This window comes from Schistocerca nitens, chromosome 1 (assembly GCF_023898315.1).
Source record: "Schistocerca nitens isolate TAMUIC-IGC-003100 chromosome 1, iqSchNite1.1, whole genome shotgun sequence".
NCBI classification, from domain to species: Eukaryota; Metazoa; Arthropoda; class Insecta; order Orthoptera; family Acrididae; genus Schistocerca; species Schistocerca nitens.
Window position 1 is genome coordinate 627191928 of NC_064614.1, and position 22757 is coordinate 627214684.

Genomic DNA, 22757 nt, shown 5'->3' on the forward strand with positions numbered 1-22757 from the left:
GACACCTACAAAGTGCTGACATGAGGAAAGTTTCCAACCGATTTCTCATACACAAACAGCAGTTGGTGAAACGTTGTTGTGATGCCTCGTGTAAGGAGGAGAAATGCGTACCATCGCGTTTCCGACTTTGATAAAGATCGGATTGTAGCCTAGCGCGATTACGGTTTATCGTATCGCGACGTTGCTGCTCCTGTTGGTCGAGGTACAATGGCTGTTAGCAGAATATGCAATCGGTGGGTTCAGGAGGGTAATACGGAACGCCGTGCTGGATCCCAACGGCCTCGTATCACTAGCAGTCGAGATGACAGGCATCTTATCCGCATGGCTGTAATAGATCGTGCAGCCACGTCTGGATCCCTGAGTCAACAGATGGGGACGTTTGCAAGACGACAACCATCTGCAAGAACAGTTCGACGACGTTAGCAGCAGCATGGACTGTCAGCTCGGAGACCATGGCTGCGGTTACCCTTGACGCTGCATCACAAAATGGTTCAAATGGCTCTGAGCACTATGGGACTCAACTGCTGAGGTCATTAGTCCGCTGCATCACAGACAGCAGCGCCTGCAGTAGTGTATTCAACGACGAACCTGGGTGCACGAATCGCAAAACGTCATTTTTTCGGACGAATCCAGGTTCTGTTTACAGCATCATGATGGTCGCATCAGTGTTTGGCGACATCGCGGTGAACGCACATTGGAAGCGCGTATTCGTCATCGCCATACTGGCGTATCACCAGGCGTGATGGTATGGGGTGCCATGAGTTACACGTCTCGGTCACCTCTTGTTCGCACTGATGGCACTTTGAACAGTGGACGTTACATTTCAGATGTCCGATTGGCACATGAACATGTCACAGTGTATCTCACATCAGACGTACAAATTATCGATCGCTGGAACACATTACAGATGTCGAGAAAACGTTACTGAAGAGAAATACAGTTACTGAAATCTGACTGGCGTCAGAATAAAATATTTTTAAAAGTGAATCTTCAGGTTTTCGCGGCGCAATGACTGCTCCATTAAGTTTCGGGAATGCAGCCGCATGTATTCTGCTTCTTCTTCTAATATTTCGGCTGTATACCTTTCAGCCATCTTCAGAGAGAGCCGTACGACTGACGCTCCAGCGCTCGCTCCATCCTTTTAAACTCGCGGACCACACCACTGCGCATGCGGCCACAGATAAACAAGGCGCCAGTGACGTTGATTGGCGGCAAAGACGTACAATATGCATGAGTTACGTCTGTGACTGCGCATTCGATCCGTGCTGGGAGGTCGATATATTACTGGGAGCTGAACTGTAGCGACGTCTTTGTAAGTTCAATATTGAAAGTGCCGGATTCCATGATTTATCTAATGTGAAACCGCTGTCTCTATTAATTAAATTCTTCGTCAAGCGGATTTCAATGGCCTCTTTTACTACGGAGTCCCAGAAAGATGAAACAGAAGTCAGAATTTCGACATTTTCATATACCACAGAGTGACCAGAATCAATACAATGCTCTGCCACAGCCGATTTACTGGGTTGTAAGAGCCGAGTGTACCTGCGATGTTCCGTACACCTCTCTTGGACTGTACGATTCGTTTGTCCGATGTATGAAAGGCCACATTCACATGGTATCTTGTAAACTCCAGGCTTGCGGAGTAGTAAGTCATCTTTAACGGAACCCAGGAGCGCAGCCGTCTTCGCCGGTGGACGAAAAATCACTTTTACTTTATGTTTAGTGAGGATCCGTCCTATTTTGGATGAAAGGCTTCCCACATACGGCAGGAAAGCCATGGATTTAAATGTTTCCTCTTCATCTTCTGCATTCCTTATGGACACCTTAGGTTTTATTTGTAGTGCCTTACGTATCTGTTGTGGAGAATACCCGTTGTCCTCAAAAACTCTCTTCAGATGTAAAAGTTCGTCTTTTAAACTACTTTCATCAGATATGACGTGTGCTCGGTGTACCAAAGTTCTTAGAACACTACTCGTCTGCGAAGGATGGTGACAGCTATTTGCATGTAAATATAAGTCCGTATGGGTCGGTTTCCGATATACTGCATGACCCAAAGTGCCATCTTCTTTGCGCCGAACCAAGACATCCAAAAATGGAAGACATCCCTCCTTTTCCACTTCCATTGTGAACTGAATTTGTCCGTGGATGGAATTCAGATGGTTTAAGAAGTCCTGCAATTTGTCCTCGCCATGGGGCCACACTACAAAGGTATCATCAACGTACCTCCAAAAAACTGTAGGCTTCAAACTAGCAGACTCCAGGGCCTTCTCCTCGAAGTCCTCCATAAATAAATTGGCCACCAAGGGTGACAAAGGACTACCCATGGCAACACCGTCAGTCTGTTCAAAAAAGTCGTTATTAAATAAAAAGTATGTGGAGGTCATGACATGGTGAAACAAAGCTAAAATCTCCTTATCAAAACTTTTTCCAATGAGATCTAAAGATTCAGAGAGAGGTACCTTAGTAAATAGCGACACTACATCAAAGCTGACTAATAGATCAGAGGTGTTCAGTTTCAAAGATTTTAATTTGCCAATGAAATCTGCAGAGTTCCTTATACGATGATCACATTTTCCCACAAGCGGCCTCAATAGTGACGCCAGGTGCTTGGCACAATCATAGTTGGGAGAACCAATATTGCTCACGATACGACGTAGAGGAACGTCTTTCTTATGGATCTTTGGGAGTCCATAAAGCCTTGGAGGCACTGCACCACTTGGTTTCAGTCTTCGTATGACTTCCGGTGGAAATGGGGAGGCATGCAAAAGCGACGCCGTCTTCCTTACCACCTTGTTGGTGGGGTCCTTACTGATCTTCCGGTACATACTATCATTCAATAAGCTGTATATCTTATCATGATAGTCGTCACGTGACATTAAGACAGTGGCATTACCTTTATCAGCAGGGAGAACCACTGTTTCGGTATCTTGGCGGAGCATACGTAGTGCAGTCCTCTCTGCCACAGATATATTGCTTCTTTGTGGGCGAGCCTTCATAACAGCTCGACACGTTTCGCGTCTTATTTCATCTGCAGAATCCGTAGAAAGTGGTCGAACAGCTTCTTCAACGGCACTGATGAATGCAGGTATAGGCAAAACCTTTGGCGTGGGTGCAAAATTCATTCCTTTGCTTAAGACCATCACCTTAGCATCGTCCAAATCTCTATCCGTCATATTAATGACGGAGCGTCGAATGATACTTTCTTGCTGTGGAGAAAGCTGGCTCTGCTATCGTTAAGGAGAGGATCCGATTTACACGAAGGAAGCTGGATCATGTTTCTCAAGAACTTTATCGTCTGCACCTGAAGATGTCTGTGGAGTTACCCAGCAACTCTTGGAACTGGATAGATGGTACAACATGGGCCAAATCAGACTGGGTTCGTGAGGTAGCGACATCAAGACAGACTGCAAAGTTCAACCGGACTTGAGCCATCTCCACAGCAAGAAAGTATCATTCGACGCTCCGTCATTAATATGACGGATAGAGATTTGGACGATGCTACGATGATGGTCTTAAGCAAAGGACTGAATTTTGCACCCACGCCAAAGGTTTTGCCTATACCTGCATTCATCAGTGCCGTTGAAGAAGCTGTTCGACCACTTTCTACGGATTCTGCAGATGAAATAAGACGCGAAACGTGTCGAGCTGTTATGAAGGCTCGCCCACAAAGAAGCAATATATCTGTGGCAGAGAGGACTGCACTACGTATGCTCCGCCAAGATACCGAAACGGTGGTTCTCCCTGCTGATAAAGGTAATGCCACTGTCTTAATGTCACGTGACGACTATCATGATAAGATATACAGCTTATTGAATGATAGTATGTACCGGAAGATCAGTAAGGACCCCACCAACAAGGTGGTAAGGAAGACGGCGTCGCTTTTGCATGCCTCCCCATTTCCACCGGAAGTCATACGAAGACTGAAACCAAGTGGTGCAGTGCCTCCAAGGCTTTATGGACTCCCAAAGATCCATAAGAAAGACGTTCCTCTACGTCGTATCGTGAGCAATATTGGTTCTCCCAACTATGATTGTGCCAAGCACCTGGCGTCACTATTGAGGCCGCTTGTGGGAAAATGTGATCATCGTATAAGGAACTCTGCAGATTTCATTGGCAAATTAAAATCTTTGAAACTGAACACCTCTGATCTATTAGTCAGCTTTGATGTAGTGTCGCTATTTACTAAGGTACCTCTCTCTGAATCTTTAGATCTCATTGGAAAAAGTTTTGATAAGGAGATTTTAGCTTTGTTTCACCATGTCATGACCTCCACATACTTTTTATTTAATAACGACTTTTTTGAACAGACTGACGGTGTTGCCATGGGTAGTCCTTTGTCACCCTTGGTGGCCAATTTATTTATGGAGGACTTCGAGGAGAAGGCCCTGGAGTCTGCTAGTTTGAAGCCTACAGTTTTTTGGAGGTACGTTGATGATACCTTTGTAGTGTGGCCCCATGGCGAGGACAAATTGCAGGACTTCTTAAACCATCTGAATTCCATCCATGGACAAATTCAGTTCACAATGGAAGTGGAAAAGGAGGGATGTCTTCCATTTTTGGATGTCTTGGTTCGGCGAAAGAAGATGGCACTTTGGGTCATGCAGTATATCGGAAACCGACCCATACGGACTTATATTTACATGCAAATAGCTGTCACCATCCTTCGCAGACGAGTAGTGTTCTAAGAACTTTGGTACACCGAGCACACGTCATATCTGATGAAAGTAGTTTAAAAGACGAACTTTTACATCTGAAGAGAGTTTTTGAGGACAACGGGTATTCTCCACAACAGATACGTAAGGCACTACAAATAAAACCTAAGGTGTCCATAAGAAATGCAGAAGATGAAGAGGAAACATTTAAATCCATGGCTTTCCTGCCGTATGTGGGAAGCCTTTCATCCAAAATAGGACGGATCCTCACTAAACATAAAGTAAAAGTGATTTTTCGTCCACCGGCGAAGACGGCTGCGCTCCTGGGTTCCGTTAAAGATGACTTACTACTCCGCAAGCCTGGAGTTTACAAGATACCATGTGAATGTGGCCTTTCATACATCGGACAAACGAATCGTACAGTCCAAGAGAGGTGTACGGAACATCGCAGGTACACTCGGCTCTTACAACCCAGTAAATCGGCTGTGGCAGAGCATTGTATTGATTCTGGTCACTCTATGGTATATGAAAATGTCGAAATTCTGACTTCTGTTTCATCTTTCTGGGACTCCGTAGTAAAAGAGGCCATTGAAATCCGCTTGACGAAGAATTTAATTAATAGAGACAGCGGTTTCACATTAGATAAATCATGGAATCCGGCACTTTCAGTATTGAACTTACAAAGACGCCGCTACAGTTCAGCTCCCAGTAATATATCGACCTCCCAGCACGGATCGAATGCGCAGTTACAGACGTAACTCATGCATATTGTACGTCTTTGCCGCCAATCAACGTCACTGGCGCCTTGTTTATCTGTGGCCGCATGCGCAGTGGTGTGGTCCGCGAGTTTAAAAGGATGGAGCGAGCGCTGGAGCGTCAGTCGTACGGCTCTCTCTGAAGATGGCTGAAAGGTATACAGCCGAAATATTAGAAGAAGAAGCAGAATACATGCGGCTGCATTCCCGAAACTTAATGGAGCATTTTTAAAAGTGTTTGTAGGCGGTTGGGATCTTTCCAAGACTATTTATCGCTGTGTTGGTTTAGCCACCACATGTAGCACGTAGCAATGTACAGTACGGTGTATGCCAACGTGCTTTATTAGGATAATAACGTTAGCTTATGTTATTAATGGCATTTTATAAATTTTACTTCCACTGGTGAAAGCGAGAAACCTGCTTTTTGTTGGCAATTTGGCAACCGTGTTTCATTCCTGTTGCAAAGGATTGTGAGGATTGGTTTTTCTCGTGCCGCAGAGTAAATTCGACAGCAAAGTCGACACACGCTGATATCTAAAAGGAAAGCGTAATAGGTAAAAGAGGAAAGCTGAAAAATGAAAGGTGAGCAGTCGCGGTGTATCCCACATTTTTCCCTCAGCTGAGTACTGTATCTGTTTAGGAAAGACGTACTCCCTCCTTCAGTTACTTCTGTGATTCGAAAATCATGAGAAACAGTACATGAGGGTCAGTGGTGTTAACAATTTCGATATGAAATGAGTGTGATATCCTGACGAAGTTCACAACGCAACGACGCACAGAAGTAACTGAGGCCAGATTTGAGAGTTAGAGCTCCTAGTCCAACAAAGGCATAGACCCCGGTACAATGAACGTTACGGTACAAAAAAAAATAAAAATAAATAAATAAAATCATTGCCCGGCTTTCATGACGATAGCGAGGTCAAGTTGGGACTGGACCTGTACAAGGATGACCTCGAATGACAATTATTCAGATACATTGGTTTTCAGTGACAAAATAATAGTGTTGTCTACTCTTTTGTTGGTGGTGCACTATACCAATGGAAATTGTTACATTTTATACATCACGAAATTAGATGAGCTGTGTTTCCTCGAAGTTTGAAACAAGCCCATTTGCATCGAACCAGATAAAAGCTTTCACAAAGGTGTCATCTACTGTTTTACTTGTTCATGCATAGGAAATAATTATGTCTCTATATTCAAATAAATAATTCATATATAGCAAGAACAGCGAAGGACCCAGTATCGATCCGCATGTGAAGCATATTTTAGTTTCTCTCTATACAGATCAAACCGGAGAAGAAGAGAATCGAAGTGTTTGAGATATGTTGCTTTAGAAGGGTGTTGATAATTAATTGGACTTATAAAATAAAGAACGAGGACGTTCTTAGCTGAATCGGCGAAGAAAGGAAAATACTGAAGCACAAAAAGAAGGGACAGGACAACAGGACATTAGGGAACAACTGGTGGGAGCGGTAGTCGGAAGACTAATGACCCCCCCCCCCCCCACCGCCCTACAACGAAAAAAAAAGAAACAAACTAATCAAGTGGCGCCCTCCTGTATTTTCTTCGACATCTATTCTTTTACATAACTACCTAACCAGACATACAACCGACCAATCTGGGAAACTGGGGCGTTTCTTATAGAATGTCGTGACCGACGAATAATATAACTTAAATAAGTTGCAGAAAAATCCATCTTTTGATATTCATCGTTTAAAAACTTTACCATGTGCTACGACTAGGTATAAGAAGATGTCTCAATGTAAGGGTCCTTTTGAAGTGCAATTCTGAATGTTGAATTGACCTAAAGTTACAGCATAAGAAAATTTGCGTACATATCCTTATCTAACACTTTAGAGGGTAACGAAGGATACAGCTATCAGCCACTTTAGTATCATTTGTCTTACAAAAACTTTCGTTACTGATTCTTTAGACTGTGTTTTTTTTACCTTAATACGATTGTTCTACTTGGGTACATATTCGACCAAATAGTAACGCCAATGCAAGGGCAGGAGAATTGCTGCCATCAAAGTTGTTGCGGCAATCAAGTTGTTACATGTTACGTATTTCTCCATTTACAAGCATTTTCAACTCCCTGTTTAGCTTCTTCTAAATCGCACTGGTAACATGTCCAACAAGTATGGGCTGAGAGAAACCTGAAACTTCGCAAGGAACTTACTTTCCTTAACAGCTAATTAGCGATCTAATCACATCGCCGTCGAAAGAGGATAAATCCAGATCTTTTCATTTTCTTTCTGTCGTGAGCTAATGAAGTGTCGCCGTCGTTTTTGTAGTGGCTGAATATTGTGCTTCTGAACTGCGGGGGTGGAAGGCCAAGCATTTTGAGAGACATTTTTATTGTAGTTAATCAAAGAAAATAAGCACTCAAATGTTGCAAATAAAATGGAAACTGATAATAAAAGGTGCATCAGATGCTGGAGTAGCTATATACACACATCACAAAAAGGAATGCATCACTATAGTTCTCAGAACTCCTGAAGATAGACGTTGACTGTCGATACTGTATCACTGACACAGTCCCTTTAACTGTTCAGAGATGTCACTAAACCAGTCCAAAGATTTAAACAACCATGCATGAGCAGCACCTAGGACCACTTTTTCGGTTTGTGATAGATGGCGCTGTAACAGTCACAAACATGTGGCTCACAATTTTAGACGAACAGTTGGTAAAAGGTAGGTTTTTTAAATTAAAATACAGAACGTAAGTACGTTTGAACATTTTATTTTGGTTGTTCCAATGTGATACATCTACCTCTGTGAACTTATCATTTCTGAGAAAGCAAACTGTTACAGCGTGATTACCTGTAAATACCACATTAATGCAATAAATGCTCATAATGATGTCCGTCAGCCTCAATGCATTTGGCAATACGTGTAACGACATTCCTCTCAACAGCGAGTAGTTCGCCTTCCGTAATGTTCGCATATGCGCTGACAACTCGCTGACGCATGTTGTCAGGCGTTGTCGGTGGATCACGGTAGCAAATATCCTTCAACTTTCCCCACAGAAAGAAATCCTGAGACGTCAAATCCGGTGAACGTGCGGGACATGATATGGTGCTTCGACGACCAATCCACCTGTCATGAAATATGCTATTCAATACCGCTTCAACCGCACTCGAGCTATGTACTGGACATCTATCATGTTGGAAGTACATCGCCATTCTGTCATGCAGTGAAACATCTTGTAGTAACATCGGTGGAACATTACGTAGGAAATCAGCATACATTGCACCATTTAGATTGCCATCGATAAAATGGGGGCCAGTTATCGTTCCTCCCATAATGCCACACCATACATAAACCGGCCAAGGTTGCTGATGTACCACTTGTCGCAGCCATCGTGGATTTTCCGTTGCCCAATGCTGCATATTATGCGGGTTTACGTTACCGCTGATGGTGAATGACGCTTCGTCGCTAAATAGAACGCTTGCAAAAAATCTGTCATCGTCGCTAATTTCTCTTGAGCTCAGTGGCAGAACTGTACACGACGTTCAAAGTCGTCCACATGCAATTACTGGCACAGAGAAATATGGTACGGGTGCAATCGATGTTGATGTAGCATTAAGAACGACGTTTTTGAGATTCCCGATTCTCGCGCAGTTTGTCTGCTACTGATATGCGGATTAGCAGCATCAGCATCTAAAACACCTACTTGAGCATCATCATTTGTTGCAGGTCGTGGTTGACGTGTCACATGTGGCTGAACACTTCCTGTTTCCTTAAATAACATAACTATCCGGTGAACGGTCCGGACAGTTGGATGATGTCGTCCAGGATACCGAGCAGCATACGTAGCACACGCCCGTTGGGCATTTTGATCTCAATAGCCATACATCAACACGATATCGACCTTTTCAGCAATTGGTAAACGGTCCATTTTAACACGGGTAATGTATCACGAAGCAAATGCCGGCCGCACTGGCGGAATGTTACGTTATACCACGTACTTACACGTTTGTGACTTTTACAGCGACATCTATCACAAAGCGAAAAAGTGGTACAACTAGAACATTCATATTTCATTACGTACTACACGAATATGTAATAAAAATGGGGCTTCCTATTTTAAAAAACGCAGCTGATATGCGTTTGACCTATGACAGCGCCATCTAGCGGTCCAACCATAGCGCCATCTGGTTTCCCCCTTCACGCTAGACGAGTTTCATTCTTTGTAGTTTTTTCGTTTAATGCTTATTTCTTGAGATATTTGGCCCGGTCACTATCAATGGACCATATTTGGCACACATTATTTGATTCTCAGGAAACTAACATTCCATTTCTACAGCTCTGTAAGTGTCGTCCTGTCACTGCATCGTCTCGCCTGCCGTCTGGTGCGTATCGAGGGTCCACTACCATTTACGCGACCTTGATGTATACTTATTTCCCAGCATAACAGGAAGCAAAATCTGATGTGCCTTAATAAAACGAAATGTGTCATTAAACAACAATTTTCGCCTCAAAACGACGGTTATTGTAGCTTTCCATTTACTGAGTTTTGACTTTTTCTTATTTGTACCAAAGAATCAGGAATATCTACACAGGTATGTATCATACAAAAGTGTGAAATGCGTGTCCTGATGCAAACGAGACAATCATTTATAAACATAGGTTTCTGCTGCCATTGTCCCATTCAATAAAACTTTTCTGTGTTTGTGACCGCATTGTCAATATAGATAAAACTACCGACGTTTCGGTCCCTGTTGTAAGCGACCTTCTTCAGGGTGTTGCAAAAACACCTTGAAGAAGGTCGCTTGCAACAGTGACCGAAACGTCGGCAGTTTTATATACACTCCTGGAAATTGAAATAAGAACACCATGAATTCATTGTCCCAGGAAGGGGAAACTTTATTGACACATTCCTGGGGTCAGATACATCACATGATCATACTGACAGAACCACAGGCACATAGACACAGGCAACAGAGCATGCACAATGTCGGCACTAGTACAGTGTATATCCACCTTTCGCAGCAATGCAGGCTGCTATTCTCCCATGGAGACGATCGTAGAGATGCTGGATGTAGTCCTGTGGAACGGCTTGCCATGCCATTTCCACCTGGCGCCTCAGTTGGATCAGCGTTCGTGCTGGACGTGCAGACCGCGTGAGACGACGCTTCATCCAGTCCCAAACATGCTCAATGGGGGACAGATCCGGAGATCTTGCTGGCCAGGGTAGTTGACTTACACCTTCTAGAGCACGTTGGGTGGCACGGGATACATGCGGACGTGCATTGTCCTGTTGGAACAGCAAGTTCCCTTGCCGGTCTAGGAATGGTAGAACGATGGGTTCGATGACGGTTTGGATGTACCGTGCACTATTCAGTGTCTCCTCGACGATCACCAGTGGTGTACGGCCAGTGTAGGAGATCGCTCCCCACACCATGATGCCGGGTGTTGGCCCTGTGTGCCTCGGTCGTATGCAGTCCTGATTGTGGCGCTCACCTGCACGGCGCCAAACACGCATACGACCATCATTGGCACCAAGGCAGAAGCCACTCTCATCGCTGAAGACGACACGTCTCCATTCGTCCCTCCATTCACGCCTGTCGCGACACCACTGGAGGCGGGTTGCACGATGTTGGGGCGTGAGCGGAAGACGGCCTAACGGTGTGCGGGACCGTAGCCCAGCTTCATGGAGACGGTTGCGAATGGTCCTCGCCGATACCCCAGGAGCAACAGTGTCCCTAATTTGCTGGGAAGTGGCGGTGCGGTCCCCTACGGCACTGCGTAGGATCCTACGGTCTTGGCGTGCATCCGTGCGTCGCTGCGGTCCGGTCCCAGGTCGACGGGCACGTGCACCTTCCGCCGACCACTGGCGACAACATCGATGTACTGTGGAGACCTCACGCCCCACGTGTTGAGCAATTCGGCGGTACGTCCACCCAGCCTCCCGCATGCCCACTATACGCCCTCGCTCAAAGTCCGTCAACTGCACATACGGTTCACGTCCACGCTGTCGCGGCATGCTACCAGTGTTAAAGACTGCGATGGAGCTCCGTATGCCACGGGAAACTGGCTGACACTGACGGCGGCGGTGCACAAATGCTGCGCAGCTACCGCCATTCGACGGCCAACACCGCGGTTCCTGGTGTGTCCGCTGTGCCGTGCGTGTGATCATTGCTTGTACAGCCCTCTCGCAGTGTCCGGAGCAAGTATGGTGGGTCTGACACACCGGTGCAATGTGTTCTTTTTTCCATTTCCAGGAGTGTATATTGACAATGCTGTCACAAACGCAGAGAAATTTTATTGAATGAGACGATCGTTGTGACATTCTCATTTACCTTTATTTCATTTATTTATTTAACCTGATCTGATTAGGTCCATCAAGCCCTCTCTTACGTCGGTCCAGTGTTTCACACATACAGTATATTTGTTAGATCGTCGTTACCTAGGAAATAACAGTTTAATATGATAACTAATATGAAAAACATCTGATTGCCTGTTGTGGTTGGAAATAAATAGTACTGACTATGAACTAATAAAGTTAATACTGGCAGTACTTGTACTACTGCTGTTGCTGACACAAATAGTGATAATAGTAGTAATAAATGGTTCAAATGGCTCTGAGCACTATGGGACTTCTGAGGTCATCAGTCCCCTAGAACTTAGAACTAATTAAACCTTACTAACCTAAGGACATCACACACATCCATGACTGAGGCAGGATTCGAACCTGCGACCGTAGCGGTCGCACGGTTCCAGACTGTAGCGCCTAGAACCGCTTGGCCACTGCGGCCGGCAATAATAATAAAAATAATGAGAGTGGTAACAATAGTGACAGTGGCGGATATAAGAGTTTATAGGTTTAAAGAAATTGAGGTTTTCTGATGTAGTGAGTTCTAAGAAAAAGGAAATGTAAGAAGACTGCATCGGCTAAGAATACTGGGAAATGAGGAAGATTAGGTGGGAGAGACGGATGTACAAGGGCAACGAGTGCGTACGAATACAGTGGTTATTATTATTATTTCTTTAGTAGATATGTCATTAACAATCTTCTGAAGCTGGAGATGCTATTTAGTTCGCTAATATGACGCAGGAGGTTGTTTCAACAGTCGGGTTCCTGCTACTGAGAAGGACCTCGAGAAAGTGCCTGAACGATGAAGTGGAACAGAAAGAATTTTGCTCTGGTAGGAGCAGATGCTTCTGGAGTACTAAGGTCGAGGAGAGATATGAGGGACAGTGTTCATTGACAAGACAGCAGAGAAGACAGAGGGTATGGAAACCTCTGTGTTTGCCTGCACACAGCCAGGACAGCTGTGCACACGATGGTGAAATGTGATCAAATAATCGAATATCACAAATATAACAAGACAGGCATTCATAATCACTTCTAGGCGTCGTGTGTTTTCTTAAGAAAGTTCCTGCAGGATAATGTCGCTGTAAGCAATAGTTCGTGGTATAAGTGTTTGTACAAGTTTCTTTTTTAGGTCAAGAGGAATTACCGGCCGTAGTGGCCGAGTGGTTCTAGACGCTACAGTCTGGAACCGCGCGACCGCTACGGTCGCAGGTTCGAATCCTGCCTCGGGCATGGATGTGTGTGATGTCCTTAGGTTTGTCAGGTTTAAGTAGTTCTAAGTTCTAGGGGACTGATGACCTCAGAAGTTAAGTCCCATAGTGCAACCTAAGAATGATATTCAAATTAAATTCTACAAATCAGTTGCAGTCCCCACACTGCTCTAGATCAGCAAGACCTGAATGATTACCAAAAAACAAGAATACCGTATTCACGTACAAGAAATTAAGTTACTGAAACGAGTAGAAGATTGTACAATAGAAGACAGAGTAAGGAATCAAGATATTAGAGAAGAACTAAAAGCTTTTAGTATAAATGATAAAATTCTAGAGTATTGGAGAAAACGGAACAAACACCTAGAAAGAATGTAAAGTAACAGAATCCTCTTAAAGGCTAGGAATTATGAGCCCCAAGAAAGAAGAGATAGAGGAAGATCCCGGCAACGACGGGTTCCGTAACGGGCAATTTCGCTTAATACCTGAAGAGAAGAAGAAGAAGACGTTTATTGCGACATTATCGGTAAGTAAGTATCGCCTTTCTTTTACATTTGAGTACGGTGTGACATCCCATGTTTGTGGGTGATTGGTGTTCACAGTTTTACATACGTACACTACTGGCGTATTTCGACTGGCTTGCTGAATATCCAGGGCAAAACGGAGAAAAATTTCGAAGTTTTTTTATTGGTTAATACATTAGATTGATGCTTTTAGAACGACATCTCCAAGTTTCATGATAGGCAACTGCCTAAATAAAAAATTAATCCTTGGTCATCAGCGCCTGCCGCGTCCCCTTTTTTCGTGCTGTGATCCACGCTTTCTCTACTATAGGCTTTTTTTTGGTGATTTTCCGTCACAAAATCTTAGCGAACTGCAAAAGTATCTAGAAGGCTGCGAGAAAGGTTATATCTAACTTTTATTTTCTTTACAGATTAGTAATTAGTAGGTGGAATGTTAAGTGGGTGGTGCTAATAGATTCACAAACAAAGAAAATCAATCATTAAAATATGTCATGGAAAAGCCACTAGGGACAATTTACATAGTATGAAAACAATTCAGTAAGCAGTGTGGGCAACATTCTTCCACAAACTTTGCATGGCTGAGACTCCTCAGCACTTCCTCTGTGACATATCGTGGTGCAAATATCGTCAGGGAGAAGCCAAGGAACCCATAACCTTTAAGTATGTTTAGCCACTTGCTGGTTTAATTGTTATAAAGCCAACTTCTATATATATAGCCAATAATGAACTGATGAAAAAATGTGTACACCCAAAAACACAAAATACGAGTGAGAACTACAATCGCCTCAGATAGATACATTTTTCAAAAACAGTAGTAGTGTTCTCAGATGTTGTGAAGACAGCACCATTTGATGCCTGTGTAGTGTTTAATAGTAGAAATGTAGGTAGGATTAAGTGCCTGCAAAGATTATGCTTCCACCCGGGTGCATTCGCACTGAAGACACTAAGAAGCAACGATGAAGCTCGATTTCACAGAGCTCAGGGAGCAGAAGAGAATATGAAAAAATTGGCTGGGCAATGGAGGCACATGAAGAGAAAGATGCAGGAAGACAAGGAAGAGAATGAAGATTATGGATATGGACAACAATAATGACTAGAGGTACGGAAATATTGTTAAAAATGAGATATGCTGTAGAGCAATTTTTTAAAGATATAATGTACCTTCTCTCAGGAACTATAGAAGCTAATATCCTGAAATTTGGTGAAATTCTTAGAAATCACTTACTGAATAATCCTGTGCAGCAATTTTTCTTTATTTTTCTCTCTGGGAGACGTTCTCGGTTAACATAAAACTGAAAAACTGATTTGAAAGTAACTATGAGCTTAAACAAAAATCTGTTACATCGATTCTAGCAGACTTTTATGCAGATGTAAGCTGCCATGTTGCAGCTTTAATACTTTATTAGTCTCCACCTGCTTGGCTGAGTGGTTACGAGTTTGTCTCCCATGCAGCGGGCCCAGGTTCGGCTCCCAGGCGGGCTGGAGATTTTCTCCATCCGTGGACTGGGTGTTGTGTTGTCCTAACCCACCTTTCACCATCGTCACCGGCACGCAAGTCGCCCAATGCGGCGTCGACTGAAATGAGACTTGCAACTAGGCTGCGTTACCAGTGTACATTATAATAACCAAAAATACATTATAATATTTAAAAATTCAAATCTTCATCAAATGAACGTCCATGAACGTTATCAAACAAAAACTTCACAGAATATCTTCTACGTAATATTTTCAAGTTCTAACATTTTGACCGTAATATTGTAGGAAACACCGAAGTTTAAATGTCAGTACGCATTTTCGCCTACAGCTGTTATCAACTGCATCGAAAATGCGTGGGGTAATTTGGAACAGAGGATGAAACGAAGAAAAGAACAAACCTTCTTTATTGTAGTCCACACCCAGATCCAGTCTTGAATGTGTGGTTGCAGTTGGATATGGTGTACCTCAAGAAACATGTGGATTCTCTTCCTCGCCGAACTGAGGCCATTATGAGGACTAAGAGCATTGTCAAGCAGTATTAGCATGTTGTCCTGCATGTACCAAATTTTTCGCCCAGTGCGGTTATCTTCAAACCCTATTTTCAAAGGAAAAGCTAAATCGAAGATGTGTTACTGTTATGGCTAGAATAACAGCAGTCATAGGAGTGACGGAAGACTGCAGTAATAGACACTTCTCCGCCTTCGTGATCTCTCATAATTCAGCACCGGAATACGCAACAGTGCGAAATACTACCGCAGCAGATTGCTCCCAGCAGAGAGTTACTGAGATTTTCAAGAACAATTTGACCCGCTTGGCACACATATGCACTTTTCTCGTGGATAGAGATACATACGTAGGAAGAAGGAGGGCTCTAGGGAATTTGAAAGATGAAAGTGTACCCCCACTATTTTCAAGCGTCGTTCTACACTGGGGTGTCGAAAGTCATGGGATAGCGACATGTGTGTATACATATTTCGGTAGTATCGCGTACACAAGGTATAAAAGGGCAGTGCATTGGCGGAATTGTCATTTGTGCTCACCTGATTCAAGTGAAACGGTTTCCGACCTGATTATGGCCGCATGACGGGAATTAGTAGACTGTGAACGCGGAATGATAGCTGACCCGCCAGGGTAGCCGAGAGCGTTAACGCGCTGCTTCCTGGACTCGGATAGGCGCGCCGACCCCGGATCGTATTCAAAATAGCTCTAAGCACTATGAGACTTAACAGCTCAGGTCATCAGTACCCTAGACTTAGAACTACTTAAACCTAACTGACCTAAGGACATCACGCACATCCATGCCCGAAGCAGAATTCGAACCTGCTGCCGTAGCAGCAGCGCGGTTCTGGACTGAAGCGCCTAGAACCGCTCGCCACAGCGGCCGGCCAGATTGAATCCGCACGGTGGATAGACGACGAAGGCCAGTATGCTGGCCAGCCTAGATGTGGTTTTTAGGCGGTTTTCCCCATCCCACTAGGTAAACACCGGGCTGGTCCTCACCCTCTACCTTAGTTACACGACTCCCACACGTTTGAAAACGTTCGCACTATTCCATGGTTTACACTAGATGCAGACAGCTGGGGTTCATTAATTCCGTTCTGGAGGCTTCGGGGTGGCGGAAGGTAGGGCATCCGGCCACCTTCTGCAACCAACACTGCCAAATCAATAGTAACACGGCCGATCCCGCGTTGAAGCGGGATAAACGCCCCAAGAAACGAAGCAACAAAGAACGCAGAACGGTAGTTGTAACTAAAGGCATAGGACATTCCATTTCTAAAATCGTTAGCGAATTCGGTATTCCGAGGTCCGCAGTGTCAAGAGTGTGCGGAGAGTACCAAATTTCAGGCATCATCTCTCACCACGGAAAAAGCAGTGGCCGACGGCCTTCACTTAACGACCGATTGCAGGGGCATTTGCATAAAACTGTCAGTACTAACAGACAAGCAACACTGCGTGAAATAACCGCAGAAATCGACGTGGGACGTACGACAAACGTGTCCGTTAGGACAGTGAGGCGAAATTTGGCGATAATGGGCTATTGCAGCAGGCGAGCGATTCGAGTGCCTTTTCTAGTAGCCGGACACCTCCTGAAGCGCTTCTTCTGGACTCGTGTGCATATCGGTTGAACCCTGGACTTCTGTAAAACCGTTGTCTGGTCATGTGAGTTCCGGTTTCAGCTGATAAGTGTTGACATTAGGGTTCCAGTATGGTGCAGGCCCTACGAAGCCATGGACCCAAGTTCTCAATGAACTGTGCAAACTGGAGGAGGCCGTGCGGGGTAGCCGCGTGGTCTCAGGCGCCTTATCACGGTCTGTGCGGCTCCCTCCGAGGGAGGTTCGAGTCCTCCCTCGGGCATGAGTGTGCATGTTGACCGTAGAGTAAGTTTAGGTTAGATTAAGTAGTGTGTAGGCATAGGGACCGATGACCTTAGCAGTTTGGTCCCATAAGACCTTACCACAAATTTCCAAAATTTTCCAAAACCCGAAGTGACTCCATAATGGTGTGGGCTTTGTTTACATGGAATGGACTAGGTCCTCTGGTCCAACGGAACCGATCATTGATTGGGAAAGATTGTGTTCAACTACCTGGAGACAATTTGCAGCCATTCATGAGCTGTGGACAACAAGTTCCCAAACACTTCATGTTCGCAAACAACGACGGAATTGTAACTGGCCACAGTTGTTCGCAATTGTTTTGAAGATCAATCTCGACAATTCGGGTGAATTATTTGGCCACCCAGATCACGAGAGATGAATCTCATCGAACATTTGTTGGATATAATCGAGTGTTCAGTCCGTGCACAACATCCTGCGCCGGCAACCACTTTTGCAATTATGGTCGGCTATAGAGACAGCCTGCCTCAATGTTTCCGCAGGGCACTTCCAACGAGCTAATGATCCATGCCACGTAGAGGTGCTGCACTACGCCGGGTTAAAGGAGGTCCGACAAGATATTACGAGGTATCCCACGACTTTTGTCACCTCAGAGTATGGACATAACATCGACTAGAAAATCTTATCTCCGGTCAAGCAGATTGTGTGACATACAGACTGTCGCTTGTCAGTTCATAACCGTTTCAACCAAAGAAAAATCCATACATGGTTTTGCATTTTTGCATAACAGTATGCAGTTATGTAGGACTTTATACAAGTACTGAGAGGAAAATGAAACTACTCACAATACAAAAACTGCCCGGCTCCAACGCAGGTACAATACCGTCCCGCACTAGTTCCTCACGACAAATCGTTCCGTAGTTTCTCGATTTGTCCCCGTTTCTTGGTGTCCAGATCTGGTGTACAGGTTCTTCAGCTTTTAGTACACGAATTAGTCTCGCAAGAGCTGGTTCTTTTGTTACTGTTCAGAACTGTAATCCTAATATTCATAGAGCTTTATAAATTTTGCATTACAGAAAATTGTTACTGTCCCTTCATCGATGCTCTTCGGTTTAAGCTGTGCATTTCGTCTCTTCTATTTTCGCTTTGACAGGAGTAACGACCATCGGCATTCCCCAGTCTTGTCTTTCCATGTTACAGCTGAGAACCTTCAGGTCGCATCCAGTACATTGGTCCTGTGAGATGAGGATTTTCTTCTCTTCCTGCACTTGTCAGTACATCACAACACGTAGGGCAATTAATGTGATTTACGTTACCGTGGTTTTCCCGCTGTCTTTTGTGTGCGATCCTGCTTCCACAGTGAAACATTGCTACCATATGCAAGTATAGCAGCTACAATTTTCTATTTTTCGCCTATAAATGATCACAAGACATTCAGGAATATTTTTGAGTCAGTATCACCCAGGAAAGTTCATTACAAAACTCAAAAAAGTGTTTTGTGCCAGCGAACCAAACCGTACAATAAGGTACCAATGGAATTGAGAGAGAACCAAAAGCAACATGTTCAGGAAGGTAGTTAAAGAATAATACATACCATACACGCAATAATTACTAACATAAAGTAAAGTAGGCTTCTTAAAAATATTAGTTTTAACAACAGTTTAAAAAATCTATTTGTTTCCACTATATACATTCAGAATATAGTTGTTGTTGTTGTTGTGGTCTTCAGTCCTGAGACTGGTTTGATGCAGCTCTCCATGCTACTCTATCCTGTGCAAGCTTCTTCATCTCCCAGTACCTACTGCAACCTACATCCTTCTGAATCTGCATCTCTTGGTCTCCCCCTACGATTTTTACCCTCCACGCTGCCCTCCAATACTAAATTGGTGATCCCTTGATGCCTCAGAACATGTCCTACCAACCGATCCCTTCTTCTGGTCAAGTTGTGCCACAAACTCCTCTTCTCCCCAATCCTGTTCAGTACCTCCTCATTAGTTATGTGATCCACCCATCTAATCTTCAGCATTCTTCTGTAGCACCACATTTCGAAAGCTTCTATTCTCTTCTTGTCCAAACTATTTATCGTCCATGTTTCACTTCCATACATGGCTACACTCCACACAAATACTTTCAGAAAAGACTTCCTGACACTTAAATCTATACTCGATGTTAACAAATTTCTCTTCTTCAGAAACGCTTTCCTTGCCATTGCCAGTCTACATTTTATATCCTCTCTACTTCGACCATCATCAGTTATTTTGCTCCCCAAATAGCAAAACTCCTTTACTACTTTAAGTGTCTCATTTCCTAATCTAATACCCTCAACATCACCCGAATTAATTCGACTACATTCCATTATCCTCGTTTTGCTTTTGTTGATGTTCATCTTATATCCTCCCTTCAAGACACCATCCATTCCATTCAACTGCTCTTCCAAGTCCTTTGCTGTCTCTGACAGAATTACAATGTCATCGGCGAACCTCAAAGTTTTTATTTCTTCTCCATGGATTTTAATACCTACTCCGAATTTTTCTTTTGTTTCCTTTACTGCTTGCTCAATATACAGATTGAATAACATCGGGGAGAGGCTACAACCCTGTCTTACTCCCTTCCCAACCACTGCTTCCCTTTCATGTCCCTCGACTCTTATAACTGCCATCTGGTTTCTGTACAAATTGTAAATAGCCTTTCGCTCCCTGTATTTTACCCCTGCCACCTTTAGAATTTGAAAGAGAGTATTCCAGTCAACATTGTCAAAAGCTTTCTCTAAGTCTACAAATGCTAGAAACGTAGGTTTGCCTTTCCTTAATCTTTCTTCTAAGATAAGTCGTAAGGTAAGTATTGCCTCACGTGTCCCAGTATTTCTACGGAATCCAAACTGATCTTCCCCGAGGTCGGCTTCTACTAGTTTTTTGTGTTACTGAAAAATTATACGCCCAAGATCTCTGATCGAAAATGCCTGCCTCCTTTCATGTCCGCCATCTCTACTTTTCCTTCTTTATGGAGGGATGCTGACTTAGCTTTTCGAATAGACAACCGGGAACCGGCAATGAAAGTTACAGAGTTTGGGATTTCGTTGTGGGTCTGTCAATTGAAGGGATATGTACATAACGTGTCTAATATGTGAAGTGAGTACTGATGAGCTGTCACCAGAGAGTGTAGTATAGTTTTGGAAAGAGCTAAGCCTGGAAGTAATTATAGAGTTGCATCACTGGTAAATTTTAATTAAGTTTTATTTTTGTAAAACAGCTAATTAACCGAAATAGGTTTTGGAAATGCTGAGAGATAATATATGAGAATAACTTGAGTAGAGTAGACGATCTCGTTGTCGTGTGACTAGGGCCTCACGTCGGGTAGACCGTTCGCCAGGTGCAAGTCTTTCAATTTGACGCCACTTCGGCGACTTGAGCGTCGGTGGGGATGGGAATGATGATAATTAGGACAACACAACCCCCAGTCCCTGAGCGGAGAAAATCTCAGACCCAGCTGGGAGTCGAACCCGGGCCCTTATGATTGACATTCTGTCGCGCTGTCCATTCAGATACCTGGGGCGGACATAGGTTAATGTAAGTGCAAGATTCAAATGTGAAAGGCTGGTACATTAATAACTGGGGTAACAACCAGAATATTGAATGCAAGCAAGCAAACATGCAAGCCTTGTGTTAAACAGATGTTCAAAATGGTTCAAATGGCTCTGAGCACTACGGGACTTAACTTCTAAGGTCATCAGTCCCCTAGAACTTAGAACTACTTAAACCTAACTAACCTAAGGACATCACAAGCATCCATGCCCGAGGCAGGAGTCCAACCTGCGACCGTAGTAGTCCCGCGGTTCCAGACTGTAGCGCCTAGAACCGCTTGGCCTAAACAGGTGTTAGATGTCAGTTTGTGGAAAGGAGTTCCATGCCTGTTGCACTTGGTCAGTCCATACAGGAATGATGCTGGAGGTATCATACGATGATTTTCCTCGTTTGCTCAATTGGAGATGAATCTGGTGACTGAGTAGGCCAAAACAACATGTCGCTCGTTGTGGAAGACTATAGGACAGTCTCACTGCCAGTTCCAATCATTCCGCTTTCTCGAACACGTTCGTCGCGAAAACGGCACAATAAAAAGTGAAGCACGGAACAATAGTGTTTCAAATGCTCTCTCTCTCCGCCACGTACTTTATAGAGACTTGCGGAGGATGTATCAATGAAGAGCTTCTAATGAAATACTTCATCTAGATAATTTATGGGTCTTTACTTCAAAAGATAGCTAATGCTCACTCTTCGTGGCACTTCTATTTTCCAGGCATTTCTGCAGACCTCTGCACACCGCTGTCTTCCTCTGGAGCTGCCATGATGCAGGTGGTGCTTTTCCTCCTGCTGTGGACAGTGTCTGCGACCCCGCAGGTGCTGGACCAGTCGCTCAGTGGCCTGGAGGCGGCGCCTGACGACCTGTGCTCGAGGGACCTGGTGGCCGCCAACTTCTGCGGCAATAAGCTGCGAAGCGCTCCGCCCTGCTGCGGCACCTTCCACCGTCTCTACCTGTACCGCAACAACATTCAGGAGCTGGCAGAGGACTGGCTGGCTGAGTGCTCGAACCTCGAGGTAAGCTTCTCGTTGTAGCTCTTGACACTTCGACTTTCTTGTCAGTAGTAACGAGACACAAATCGCTACAGGCATGCCACTGGTTCTTCCTTACCTTACAGCGCAGTAGTGAATTATGGGAATGGATCTTTCACTATACAGCGGAGAGTCTGGTGTAACTTTCTAACAGATTGACACTGTGCGCCTGATCGGGACTCGCACATGGAACCTTAAATTTAGTGGCTAGTGCTCTTACCGACCAAGATATCCTGGTACAGCTCGCGACCCGCCTTAAAAATTCACTGCCAGCAATACTTCACTTCCAAACTTTACAGAATTTCTCCTATCTACCCTGGAGCAGACCTAGAAGAAAGAATACTGCGGAAAAATGACTTCGTCAGATCCTAGGGGACTGTCGACCTGGAGAAAGCATTCGACAGTGTCAAGTGGTGCAAGACGTTCGAAATTCTGAGGGAAATTGGGAGAGAGGGGTAATATACAACCTGCACAAGAGCCAAGAGGGAACAACAAGAGTGGAAGCTCAAGAATGAAATGCTCGGATCAAAAAGGATGTATGATCAAGATGCAGTCTTTCCACCTACTCATCAATCTATACGTCGAAGAAACAATGATGGAAATAAAAGAAAGGTTAAAGAGTGCAATTAGAATTCGAGATGAAAGGATGTCAATGGTAAGATTTGCTGACGACTTTGTCATCCTCATTGAAAGTGAAGAAGATTTACAGTATCTTTTGAATAGAATGGTCGAGTGAGTACAGATTATGGACTGAGAGTAAATCGAAGAAAGACGAAAGTAATGAGAAGTAGCAGAAATGATAACAGCGAGAAATTTAGCATCAGGATCGATGGGCACGAATTAGATGAAGGAATTCTGCTACCTAGGCAGAAAAATAACC

The 22757-nt window shown here is 44.2% G+C and overlaps 1 protein-coding gene across 1 annotated transcript in view; it reads left to right on the forward strand.

The window, feature by feature from the left end:
• Positions 1 to 22757, forward strand: part of LOC126236638 (leucine-rich repeats and immunoglobulin-like domains protein 1) — a 113191-nt gene that overhangs the window by 9562 nt on the left and 80872 nt on the right. The window contains exon 2 of the mRNA XM_049946096.1: positions 21564 to 21862. Coding sequence (XP_049802053.1) covers positions 21611 to 21862 — 252 coding nt within the window. The 5' untranslated portion in view covers positions 21564 to 21610. The remainder of the gene's footprint in view (positions 1 to 21563; positions 21863 to 22757) is intronic.